This window comes from Equus caballus, chromosome 4 (assembly GCF_041296265.1).
Source record: "Equus caballus isolate H_3958 breed thoroughbred chromosome 4, TB-T2T, whole genome shotgun sequence".
Lineage (NCBI taxonomy): Eukaryota > Metazoa > Chordata > Mammalia > Perissodactyla > Equidae > Equus > Equus caballus.
In genome coordinates this window covers 111,463,674-111,476,644 of record NC_091687.1, presented here as the reverse complement: position 1 = coordinate 111,476,644, position 12,971 = coordinate 111,463,674, and the positions used below count along the sequence as shown (strand labels likewise).

Sequence of the window (12,971 nt, the reverse complement as noted above, 5' to 3'; positions counted from 1 at the left end):
TGTGCCCCTTTCCTCCTTGTGCCCACTCCCAACCCTCTTCCTGACTGGTAACCACCAATCTTTTCTCTTTGTCCATGTGTTAGTTTATCTGTCACATAGGGGTGAAATCATATGGTGTTTGTCTCTCTCTCTCTGGCTTATTTCACTTAACATAATACCCTCAAGGTCCATCCATGTTGTTGCAAATGGGATGATTTTGTCTTGTTTTTTTTTTTTTTTTTAAGATTTTTCTTTTTCCTTTTTCTCCCTAAAGACCCCCGGTACATAGTTATATATTCTTAGTTGTGGGTCCTTCTAGTTGTGGCATGTGGGATGCTGCCTCAGCGTGGCTCATGAGCGGTGCCATGTCCGCACTCAAGATTCAAACCAGCGAAACACTGGGCCGCCTGCAGCAGATCGCACGAACTTAACCACTCGGCCATGGGGCCGGCCCCTGTCTTTTTTTTTGACTGAGTATATTTCATTGTATGTATACCACATCTTCTTTATCCAGTCATCAGTCGGTGGGCACTTGGGTTGCTTCCACATCTTGGCTATGGTGAAAAGTGGTGCACTGAACATAGGGCTGCATTAAGTCTCTCTGAATTGTTGATTTCAAGTTCTTTGGATAAATACCCAGTAGTGGGATAGCTGGGTCATATGGTATTGCTATTTTTAATTTTTTGAGAAGTCTCCGTACTGTTTTCCATAGTGGCTGCACCAGTTTGCATTCCCACCAGCTTTGTTCATAAGGGTTCCCTTTTCTTCACATCCTCTCCAACATTTGTTATTTTTGTCTTGGAAACTGTAGTCATTCTAATGGGTGTAAAGTGATATCTCAGTGTAGTTTTGATTTGCATTTCCCTGATGATTAGTGATGTTGAACATCTTTTCATGTGCCTGTTTGCCATCTGTATATGTTCTTTGGAGAAATGTCTGTTCAGATATTCTGCCCCCTTTTTGGTCAGGATGTTTGTTTTTTTGTTGTTGAGTTGTGTGAGTTCTTTAGATATTTTGGAGATTAACCCCTTGTCAGATATACGATTTCCAAATATTTTCTCCCAGTTGGTGGGTTATCTTTTCGTTTTGTTCCTGGTTTCCTTTAACTTGCAGAAGTTCTTTAGTCTGATGAAGTCCCATTTGTTTATTTTTTCTTTTGTTTCCCTTGCCTGAGTATTCATGGTATTTGAAAAGATCCTTCTAAGGCAGATGTCAAAGAACGTACTGCCTATATTTTCTTCTAGGAGTTTTCTGATTTCATGTCTTACCTTCAAGTCTTTAATCCATTTTGAGTTACTTGTCGTGTATGGCAAAAGATAATGGTCTACTTTCATTCTTTTGCATGTGGCTGTCCACTTTTCCTAACACCATTTATTGAAGAGACTTTCCTTTCTCCATTGTATGTTCTTGGCTCCTTTGTCAAAGATTAGCTGTCCATAGATGTATGGTTTTATTTCTTGGCTTTCAATTCTATTCCATTTATCTGTGTGTCTGTTTTCATACCAGTACCATGCTGTTTTGATTACTATAGCTTTGTAGTATATTTTGAAATCAGGGATTGTGATGCCTCCAGCTTAGTTTTTTTCTCAGGATTGCTTTAGCTATTCAGTGTCTTCTGATGCCCCATATGAATTTTAGGGTTCTTTGTTCTATTCCTATGAAGAATGTCATTAGGATTCTGATTGAGATTGCATTGAATCTGTAGATTGCTTTGGGTAGTGTGGACATTTTAACTGTATTTATTCTTCCAATCCATGTGCATGGAATATCTTCCCATTTCTTTATGTCATCATCGATTTCTTTCGATACTGTCTTATGGTTTTCATTGTATAGCTCTTTCAGCTCCTTGGTTAAATTTATTCCTAGATATTTTTTTTGCGATTGTAAACAGGATTGTATTCTTGAGTTCTCTTTCTGTTAGTCTGTTATTAGAGTATAGAAATGCAACTGATTTTTGTAAGTTGATTTTGTACCCTGCAACTTTGGTGTAGTTGTTGATTATTTCTAATAGTTTTCTGATTGATTCTTTAGGGTTTTCTCTATATAAAATTATGCTGTCTGCAAACAGCGAGAGTTTGACTTCTTCATTGCCAATGGGGATGCCCTTTATTTCTTTTCATGCCTAATTGCTCTGGTCGAAACCTCCAGTACTATGTTGAATAAGAGTGGTGAGAGTGGGCACCCTTGTCTTGTCCCTGTTCTCAGAGGGATGGCTTTCAGTTTTTCCCTGGTGATTATGATGCTGGCTGTGGGTATGTCATATATGGCCTTTATTATGTTGAAGTATTTTCCTTCTATACTCATTTTATTGCAAGGTTTTATCATAAATGGATGTTGGATCTTGTCAAATGCTTTCTCTGCATCTGTTGAGATGATCATGTAGTTTCTATTCTTCATTTGTTAATGTGGTGTATCACACTGATTGATTTGCAGATGTCGAACCATCCCTGTGTCCCTGGTATAAATTCCATGTGATCATAGTGTATGATCCTTTTAATGTATTGCTGTACTCAGTTTGCCAATATTTTGTTGAGGATTTTTGCATCTATGTTTATCAGTGATATTGGCCTGTAATTTTCCTTCTTGGTGCTGTCCTTGTCTGGCTTTGGCATCAGGGTGATGTTGGCCTTGTAAAACATGTTAGGAACTATTCCATCTTCTTCAATTTTTTGGAAAAGTTTGAGAAGGATAGGTATTAAATATTCTTTGAATGTTTGGTAGAATTCTCTAGAGAAGCCATCTTGTCCTGGACTTTTATTTTTTGGGAGGTTTTTGATTACTGTTTCAATCTCTTTACTTGTGATTGGTCTATTCAGATTCTCTATTTCTTCTTGACTCAGTTTTGGGAGGTTGTATGAGTCTAATAATTTATCCATTTCTTCTAGATTGTCCAATTTGTTGGCATATAGTTTTTTCATAGTATTCTCTTATAGTCCTTTGTATATCTGTGGTATCCATTGTAATTTCTCCTCTTTCATTCCTAAGTTTTTGTATTTGAGCCTTGTCTCTTTTTTCTTAGTGAGTCTGGCCAAGGGTTGTCAATTTTGTTTACCTTCTCAAAGGACAAGCTGTTAGTTTCATTGATCCTTTCTACTGGTATTTTTTGTTTAAATTTCATTTATTTCTGCTCTAATAATTATTATTTCCCTCCTTCTCCTGACTTTGGGCTTTGTTTGTTCTTCTTTTTCTAGTTCTGTTAGGTGTAGTTTAAGACTGTTTGAGATTTTTCTGGTCTGTTAAGGTGGGCCTGCGGTGCTATGAATCTCCCTCTTTGGGCCACTTTTGCGGTATCCCATATGAGATGGTATGGTGTATTTTCATTTTCATTTGTCTCCAGATATTTTTTTATTTCCCTGTTAATTTCTTCAATGATCCATTGGTTGTTCAGTAGCACGTTGTTTAGTCTCCACATATTTTTCACTTTCCCAGCTTTTTTCTTGTAGTCAATTTCTAGTTTCAGAGCATTATGGTCTGAAAAGATGCTTATTATTTCAATCTTCTTAAATTTATTGAGGCTTGCCTTGTTTCCCAACATATGGTCTTATCTTTGAGAATGTTCCATGTGCATTTAAGAAGAATGTGTATTCTGCTGTTTTTGCTTTTCATCATTTTTTTTTTGAGGAAGATTAGCCCTGAGCTAATATCTGCTGCCAATCCTCCACTTTTTGCTGAGGAAGACCGGCCTTGAGCTAACATCCATGCCAATCTTCCTCTACTTTATACGTGAACAGCGAATCCCGGGCCGTCGAAGCAGAATGTGCAAACTTAACTGCAGAGCCACCAGGCTGGCCCCTATTCTGCTGTTTTTGGATGGAGTGTTCTGTATATATCTGTTAAGTCCGCCTGGTCTAGATTTTTGTTTAAGTCCACTATTTCCTTGTTGACTTTTTGTCTGGATGACCTATCCATTGATGTAAGTGGTTGTTAAGGTCCCCTAGTATTATTGTGTTGTTGTTAAAATCTCCTTTAGGTTTGTTAATAGTTGCTGTATGTACTTTGGTGTTCTTGTCTTAGGTGCATATATATTTATAAGTGTTATGTCTTCTTGGTGAAGTGTCGCTTTTATCATTATATACTGCCCCTCTTTGCCTCATTGCCTTTTTTTATCTTGAAGTCTATTTTGTCTGACATAAATATGGCAAAACCTGCATTCTTTTGTTGCGATTAGCTTGGAGTATCATCTTCCATCCCTTCACTGTGAGCCTGTGTTTGTCTTAGAGCTGAGATTTTTTTTTCCTGGAGGCAGCATAGTGTTGGGTCTTATTTTTTAATCCACTCTGCCACGCTGTGTCTTGTGATTGGAGACGTCAATCCGTTTGCATTTGGAGTGATTCTTGATGGCTGAGGGCTTAATGCTGCCGTTCTGTCCCTTGTTCTCTGGTCGTTCTTATTTCCCTTGTTTCTTGTCCTGTCTATTTCAGACTGCCACTTCAGTTTGGTAGTTCTCTATGATGGTTTTCTCAGTTTTCTCTTTATATAGCAGTTGCGTCTCTGCTCTAATTATTTGCTTAGTGGTTACCATGAGGTTTGTATGTAAAATCTTGCAGATGAGATAGTCCATTTTCTGATAGCCTCTTATTTCCTTAATCTAAGCAGGTTCCATCCCTTTACTCTTCCCCTTCTAAGTTACTGTTGTCACAACTTATTCTCTTTTGTGCTATGAGTTTGTGGTTAAAATGACAAAATTATACTTATTTTTGATGTTTTCCTTCCCTTTATCTTTAATGTTATAATTGTTTGCTAACCTGTTCTGATAGAGAGCTGCAATTTTCTGATTTTGTCTGCCTATTTATCTCCTGGCTCAAGGCTTTGTAAACCCTTTTTTCTTTTTTCAGGTATGAGGGCCTTCTTGATCATTTCTTGTTGGGGGAGGGAGGTCTGTGGTGATGAACTTCCTTAGCTTTTGTTTATCTGGGAGAGTTTTTATTTCTGAAGGATATTTTTGTTGGATAGAGTATTCTTGGTTGAAAGTTTTTGTCTTTCAGAACTTTGCACATATCATTCCACTCTCTCTTAGCCTTTAAGATTTCTGCTGAGAAATCCACTTAAAGCCTGATAGGCTTCATAGGTCATTTTATTCTGTCTTGCTGCCCTTACTATTTTTTCTTTGTCATTGACTTTTGCCAGTTTTACTACTATATGCCTTTGAGAAGGTCTTTTTCTTTTCAAATATTGGCACCTGGGCTAACATCTGTTGCCAGTCTTCTTTTTTTCCTTCTTCTTCTTCTCCCCAAAGCCCCCCAGTACATAGGTGTATACTCTAGTTGTAGGTCCTTCTGGTTGTGGGACGCCACCTCAGCATGGCCTGATGAGCGGTGCCAAGTCTGCACCCAGGATCCAAACTGGTGAAACCCTGGGCCGCCAAAGTGAACTTAACCACTTGGCCACAGGGCTGGCCCCAAGAAGGTCTTTTTACATAGGAGTTCTATTAGCTTCTTTTACTTGTAATTCCAGCTCCTTCCTCAGGTTTTGGAAATTCTTAGCCATTATTTCTTTGAACAAGCTTCCTGCTCCTTTCTACTTCTAGAATACCTACAATCCTTATGCTGCCTTTCCTAATTGAGTCGGGTGTTTCTTGGAGAATTTCTTCATTTCTTTTTAGTTTTAGTTCTCTCTCCTCTTCCATCTGAAGCATTTCTATATTTCTGTCCTCTAAATTACTAATTCTGTCCTATATAATGTCAGCTCTGTTATTCAAGGACTCCAAATTTTTCTTTATTTCCTTCATTGTGTTTTTCATCTCCAACATTTCTGATTTTTTTTAATAGTTTCAATCTCTTTTGTGAAGAAGTCCCTCTGTTCACTAATTGTATTCCTGATTTCATTGAACTGTCTCTGAATTTTCTTGTAACTCGTTGAGTTTTTTAGTGATAGCTATGTTGAATTCTCTGTCATTTAGATTGTAAGTTTCTGCGCCTTCAGGATTTATTCTGGGTGCTTGTCATTTCCCTCCTGGTCTGGAGTATTAATATACCTCCTCATATTATTTGATGGGGTAGATTTGTGCCTTCGCATAGTGGTAGTATCTGGTCACAGGTTCCACCTGCCACCACTGGAAGCGGGGCAGGAGCTGTGTATTCTGCACCTGTGGCGCTCCCTGGCATCAGTGCCTGTCCTTTGGCATCTGTGCTGAGAGGGCCTGTCTGCAATTGCCTGCTGGCAGATGCTGATTTATTAACACACGTGCATGTGCTCTGGCGGGGCTCCCTTGCTTTGGGTGACCAGCCGAGCTGGTGCACTGGGCAGGGGGAGGGGCGCTTTCTTTCATGTGCATGATCCCAGGGGTGTTCTCGCTCTGCCCTTGCTGTTTGCCCTTCTGGGGTGCTGGCTTGATGAAGACACCCCCACAATAGCTTAGCCTCCTCTGTGTGAGCTTTCCCATGGCTGGCAGGAAACTGAGATAGCAATGGCATTCCCATGGAGAGCTGCCCCCACCTTTTCTCAGAGCTGTGCACAGTCCCATGCCCTGGGTCGCAGCTGGGGAGGGAGAGGAGATCCCCTTATCTCCTTCCTCTTCCTCCGGGGGGTCCAGCACCTCCACCTTCAGAGGGGTGGCTGCATGGATCTCTCAGACATCTGTTGTGTTGTGTGAATGTCCTCTGCTGGTTTATGAGTGTCCTTCTCATTGTACCTTAGGGGGAGAGTCTAAGGGAAGAGCTCACTCCGCCACCATGCTGACGCCACTCCTCCTCAGTTATTTTTGAGCATGCCTTTATATAGAACATTTTTTGTTTCATTTGATTAAAATGTGTCTCTCAGAAGCAGCTATTAGTAGATTTTTTTGCAAGGTAATTCAAGAGTTTGTTAATAGGGAAGTTTATCTCAGTCATGTTTGTTGTAATTACGGTTATGTTTTAATCCTATCATCTTACTTTTTCTACTCATTATCCTTTCTTGTTGCTTTTTCCTGACTTTTGCTGGAAATCTTTTTATATCCACATACATATCTACCTTGGTCTTTATAACTGCTGTGTTGTCATCATTGTATGAATGTTTCCTTGGTGGTGGACTCCTTGGTTGTTTATGGTTCTATTTGATAATCATTGCTATATTAAACATACTCATGAATATACCATAGCAAACATTTATGAGTATTATCTGTAGGGTAACTTTCTAGAGAATGGATCAGCCAGTAGGATGGTACATTCTTGGTTCTAGTGATGGCGTATAAGAATGTCCATTTCCCTCTTATTCTTATCAGCACTAGATAATTATCATCAAACTTTTCAATTCTTTCCAATCTAATAGGTGAAACAGGTTATTTTTTATTTTAGTTTTATTTAACTATTAATAAGGTTGAGCATCTTTTTATATAGTAATCATACATCTGTAGTCCTTCTTCAGTAAACTGCTTGTAACATATTATGGAAATTTGCTTCTAGTCCTTTAATTACAAATACAAATTTTTCTGCTTTGTCATTGGTCTTTTTATTTTTTCTCCCTATACATAAGGTTTGAAATTTTATGTAGTTACCAATCAGTTCCTCTAGTATTTGTGTGTGTGTGTGTGTGTGTGTGTGTGTGGTTTAAAAAATCCTACTAGAAAGGTCTTTCCTACTTCCAGATCATAAGTTATTTTATAATGCTTTCTTCTAAAATTACTATGTTTCAGTTTTTATATTTAACTCTTTGTTCCATATGGAATATATTTTGGTATAAGGGTGAATGTCATTTTTGTTTTTACCCTCTCCCCTTCTTCTCCCATCCTCCCTTTCCTTCTCATTTCCTAGCCAAGCCCAACTCCCTGGGATTTAGAAACTGTGTGTCCTATGTCTACACTGCTACAGTTTATCTTTACATTTTAATTGTTAACATTTCACTGCACTTGTATTCTCTTTTCTGTATATATGTGTGAGTGCACAATCTATTTAAGGATTAGTTGCAAACATCACAACACTTCACCCCTGAACCCTTCAGCATGTGTCCTCTCCTAAGAACCAGGACACTACTTGATTGTGACAATGCCATGAACAGCTACGGAGATGTCACAGTGATGTGTCACCACTGCATAGTATAAGATCCACAGTTACGTTCCCAAGTATCCCCATTACAGCACTTGTTTTATTTTGGTTTTGATGCAGGATCCAATCAAAGATGTCTCATTACATTTAAAGGTTATATCTCTCAGACTTTATTCTAGAACATTCTGCAGCCATTTTTTTCCCTTATGACATTGACATTTTATAGCTGAAGCCAGTTGTTTTGCAGAATATTCCTCATTTTGGGTTTACCTGATTACAGGTTTTCTCATGATTAGGTTCAGGTTAAGCATTTTGGCATGAAGGTGCAAAGGCAGTGTTTTCTCCCAGTACACCCTGTATATTAGGGGCATGGTGTCAATTTGTCCAATTATTGGTAATTTTGGTCACTGGGCTGAGAGTATGTCTACCACACTTTTCCAATGTAAAGACTTCTCATTCTCTTTGTAAATTATAAGTGATCTGTGGGGTGATATTTCGAGACTGTGAGAATATCCTATTCCTCAACAATCTTTCACCCAATAGTTTATACTAACTTATTGACCTCAGTTCTCAAACTATCCTTTGTGTATACATCCATATAGTTTTGATGCATCTATAGAATCCTGGGTCATGTGAAATTCAGTAAACTAGTTCAAAAATCTTTCAGATTCCATTAAAACATATTGGTATTTTAAAACTATAGATTAAAATTGTAGATTAACATTTCCTACAGCATGCCTATAGCTCAGCAAGTGAGTTCCATCAAGTTGAAAAAGGTAGGAAAAAATTGTCAAATTGCAAGAGTCACTCAGTAATGATAAGAAGTGAACTCTATCCTAAAGGGCAGCCTCTGGGCTCTGCCTACATAGGCATTTAAGCATCTAAGGCCTATACCCATATGGGCAACCAGGAGCAGTGACAAGAGTATGTACCTACTGCCAATGTGAAGGTTGGAGCTTACAGATTTCAGTTGTTTACGGCCACATGGGAGCAGTGAGCTGAGTGAGGGTGAAGAAATTGCAGAGAAGGTTAGGAAACTGGCAGAGAGCTGGGGATTCTAGAGTTAATTAAAAAATCAAAAGCAGAGTCAATTATAAAATGCCTATTTATGCAACAAATTATGAGTCTAACTTCACTAAATTAAAATGCTTTCGGGGAAGAATGATCTGAATTATGGTGTAGGTATAATCAGTTGAGCCTCTTGACTCTTTATGTGAAAGCAAAGTGTAGCCAGTATTTTCAAAAGTTATACGATGATGCATGCAAATAAGAAAATATTTATACACATACAGTAAAATGACTATCAAATCTGTAATTAAAATTTTGTATGAGAAAACAATGAATAATTTCTGATTTGAGATCCAATGCACTATTATATATTAGAATTGCCACAAGTAACTCAGAGAATAAGACTTCCTGTCCAGAATATAGAAAAGCATGAAAAAAAACATAAGAGAAGGATGAAGAACAGTTGTGGAAGGCAGTCATTTCCTGACTTGAGAAGGACTGACAACACAAGAGATTACCAGTCCTTGAGATGAAAGACATTGCTGAGAAAATGCTAATTGGCCCCAAAAACCAGGTTGACTACAGGGAGTGAGCATAGAGACTCTAGGTTAGGTTGAAACTGTTATCCTGGTCGATGGACAACGACTTTTTAAACGTAGACGGTAAACTCAGGGGAGCTGAGATCCGGAAGGGAGGCCAGCGTGCTGCTGTCCAGCTTAAGACTGGCACCTGAGCTAACAACTGTTGCCAATCTTCTTTATTTTTTTTCTGCTTTATCTCCCCAACTCCCCCCCCCCCCCCCCCCACCGCCCCGTACATAGTTGTATATCTTAGTTGCAGGTCCTTCTAGTTGTGGGATGTGGGACGCCGCCTCAACGTGGCCTGAGGAGCAGTGCCATGTCCGTGCCCAGGATCTGAACCCCGGGCTGCCGCAGCGGAGTGCAAACTTAACCACTCGGCCATGGAGCCGGCCCCGCTGTCTAGCTTTTAAAGAGGAAAGGCTCGCTGACCATGAAAAAATGAGAGTGGCACACATTCTTCTCACCCAGCAAATTATCAGCAATTTCAGCTGATTTGCTGCTGCTTTTGTAAAATGGGGATGTTTGAAAAAGAACTGGGTGGCGCGGAACAATGGAAAGCTTTTCACATGACCACTTGTAACCAGAAATAGGAAGCGGTCTTTCCCAGGACTCTGTCTTTCCCTGAAAGTCCTTTGCACCCCAATTCATGCTGGAAGGGGCATGAATGACTTGGAGGATGTACCTTTTCTTATATAAATGTAGAAAAAAAGAGATTTGCAGCTTCTCTATCCACAGCCTCTCACCCCTTCTCCTGTCTCCCTCCACTTCCCCCACAGCCAGAGCCGCTGCAGGAGCCGCCCATCCTGCCAGAGCCAGTCACAGTCCGCCCCCCCCCCCCCCGCCCCGCCCCCACAGCAGGAGGGAGGGCCCCTCGCAAGGCCAGGACGGGCTCAGCGGTTCTGGTGCCTCTAGGCGTGCTGAGACTGCCCTTGCCGCAGAAGCTGACCTCTCCACCACCGGGTGAGCCTCTGTGTCTTTGAGACACACAGTATTTTGAGGTAATTTGCGCACATATTGCATTGACTGGCGACCTTCTCCTGAGGACAATCGTGCGTGTTCTCTTGGTCGCATCTGAGGTGTGCTGAAACCGCTGCGAGCCACGATTCTCATTTTCTTTTGCACGTATTGAAAACTACATTGCTTGGAACCATCACCTAAGTGATTAGGAAGGGAACTGGAAAAAATCTGCTATCACACTGCTTTATAGTCCAGCTGAAATCACTTACTTTTAGCATGCCCTAAGCAGGTCTGCGACACTTTCAAGAAGCCCCCTCAGCCCGGGTACGTGGAGGGACGGTGAGGCTTGAGGTGCACATGAGGGTGCACAGGGATCAGCACCTCAGCCAGACTGGGAGTCAGAGGACCAGGAGCGAGCTGTGGACGTCGGCTTCTCCACCCACAGCCCAGGACGGAGGCTCGTCATGCGCTACGTGCTCAAGGAAGTCATCATTGGGGGAGGAAAGGGATTCCTTTAAACAATAAAGAGTCATTTTCTATCACTCATTGTTCCAAATGGGAGTGCGAGCTAAAAACATGTATAGAAAAGATCCAAAGAAATGTGTCAGGGGCACTTCCACAAATGACCATTTCAAGAAAGCGCCTGTGAGGAGTTTCGTCTGAGCAACTTGAAGCTAACGCCCTCTCTCACAGAGCGCCGTGGAACAACGTGGAGCATCACGACATCTAACGACGGACACAAAGAACTGAAACTGTATATTAGCTAACGCCCTCTCTCACAGAGCGCCGTGGAACAACGCGGAACATCACGACATCTAACGACGGACGGAAAGAACTGAAACCGTACATTAGCTAACGCCCTCTCTCACAGAGCGCCGTGGAACAACGTGGAGCATCACGACATCTAACGACGGACACAAAGAACTGAAACCGTATATTAGCTAACGCCCTCTCTCACAGAGCGCCGTGGAACAACGTGGAGCATCACGACATCTAACGACGGACGGAAAGATGAAGTGAAACCGTACATTAGCTAACGCCCTCTCTCACAGAGCGCCGTGGAACAACGTGGAGCATCACGACATCTAACGACGGACGGAAAGAACTGAAACCGTACATTAGCTAACGCCCTCTCTCACAGAGCGCCGTGGAACAACGTGGAGCATCACGACATCTAACGACGGACGGAAAGAACTGAAACCGTACATTAGCTAACGCCCTCTCTCACAGAGCGCCGTGGAACAACGTGGAGCATCACGACATCTAACGACGGACGGAAAGAACTGAAACCGTACATTAGCTAACGCCCTCTCTCACAGAGCGCCGTGGAACAACGTGGAGCATCACGACATCTAACGACGGACGGAAAGAACTGAAACCGTACATTAGCTAACGCCCTCTCTCACAGAGCGCCGTGGAACAACGTGGAGCATCACGACATCTAACGACGGACGGAAAGAACTGAAACCGTACATTAGCTAACGCCCTCTCTCACAGAGCGCCGTGGAACAACGTGGAGCATCACGACATCTAACGACGGACGGAAAGAACTGAAACCATATATTAGCATTTACAGTAAACACATTTTCAAGTGCCTGCTGGGCACTGGGCCTTAGTAAACAGTGTGCTCACTCCCAGCACAGCTCGGCAAGGTGAGGATCACACCCGCCTGCGGCAGGTGAGCCAGCTGGCGCCAGCTGATGCCACAGCCGAGGGGCTGGGAGTGGGCCGTTCCCCACTCCCTCCACAGCCGTGCCGGTCCTTTTGCATGGGGTACAATAACGGAAAATTGTTAAGCCAAAACAAAGTAAAAATAAAAGAAAAAAATGGTTAAAAGGGTAGAAACTGAATTCATTTCTAAAACTCTCAAATTTGGTGATCCCATGAGGCCCAAGGAGGCACTTCATAAAACAGTAGCATGTGGGTCTTTATTGTTCTAAGTTTCCTTCCGTTTGTTTGCGTGCAGTTCAGGGGATGTGAAAAACTTAAGCTTGCTTCCATTCTTTTATCTGAAAACATCAGTTTATTTAAACATTTGTCATGAAATGGCCAAACAAAAGTTGCTTTGAATTTAACCTTATTCCAATTTTTTGAATTTTATGATTTAACTAGAAAAGAATCTGAAAATAGTTTACCATGTGGATTGGAAAGGCAGTTTCAGTTGAAGAGGGTCAGCAGCAGCGTCTCAGTCACGTCTCGAAAGCCTAAACAGGAAGCGCGTCTCGGAGCCTCCCCACCTCTGCTCGCCTCTGACCCAGCGAGTCACCGTCAGGAGAACTAAGGGTCTGTGCCTACCTTTTCTTCAAAGAATCTTCTCCTCAACTTGGCATCGGTGGGAGGCACCGTCTTCCTCAGCTCTCGGTACCACTTTCTAACCACGTGTCCCCTCCAGGCGGCTTGGATCCTAGAACACGGACGTTTGAAACGACTCACTCAGGATGCTTTATTTTAACAAGCGTTCCAGAACTTGCGAGGAGCCTGCGCT

At 41.6% G+C, this 12,971-nt stretch overlaps 1 protein-coding gene across 4 annotated transcripts in view; it reads right to left on the bottom strand.

Annotated features, from left to right (window-relative positions):
* The window catches only part of RNF32 (ring finger protein 32), a 44,666-nt gene that overhangs the window by 18,111 nt on the left and 13,584 nt on the right, over nucleotides 1–12,971 (bottom strand). For 3 of the 4 annotated variants that reach the window (XM_023640106.2, XM_023640105.2, XM_070266120.1), the window contains one exon: nucleotides 12,782–12,890. In XM_023640106.2, coding sequence (XP_023495874.2) covers nucleotides 12,782–12,890 — 109 coding nt within the window. Of the gene's footprint in view, nucleotides 1–12,489; nucleotides 12,691–12,781; nucleotides 12,891–12,971 lie in introns of those variants that run through there. The other variant, XM_014739392.3, reaches the window with a different exon arrangement.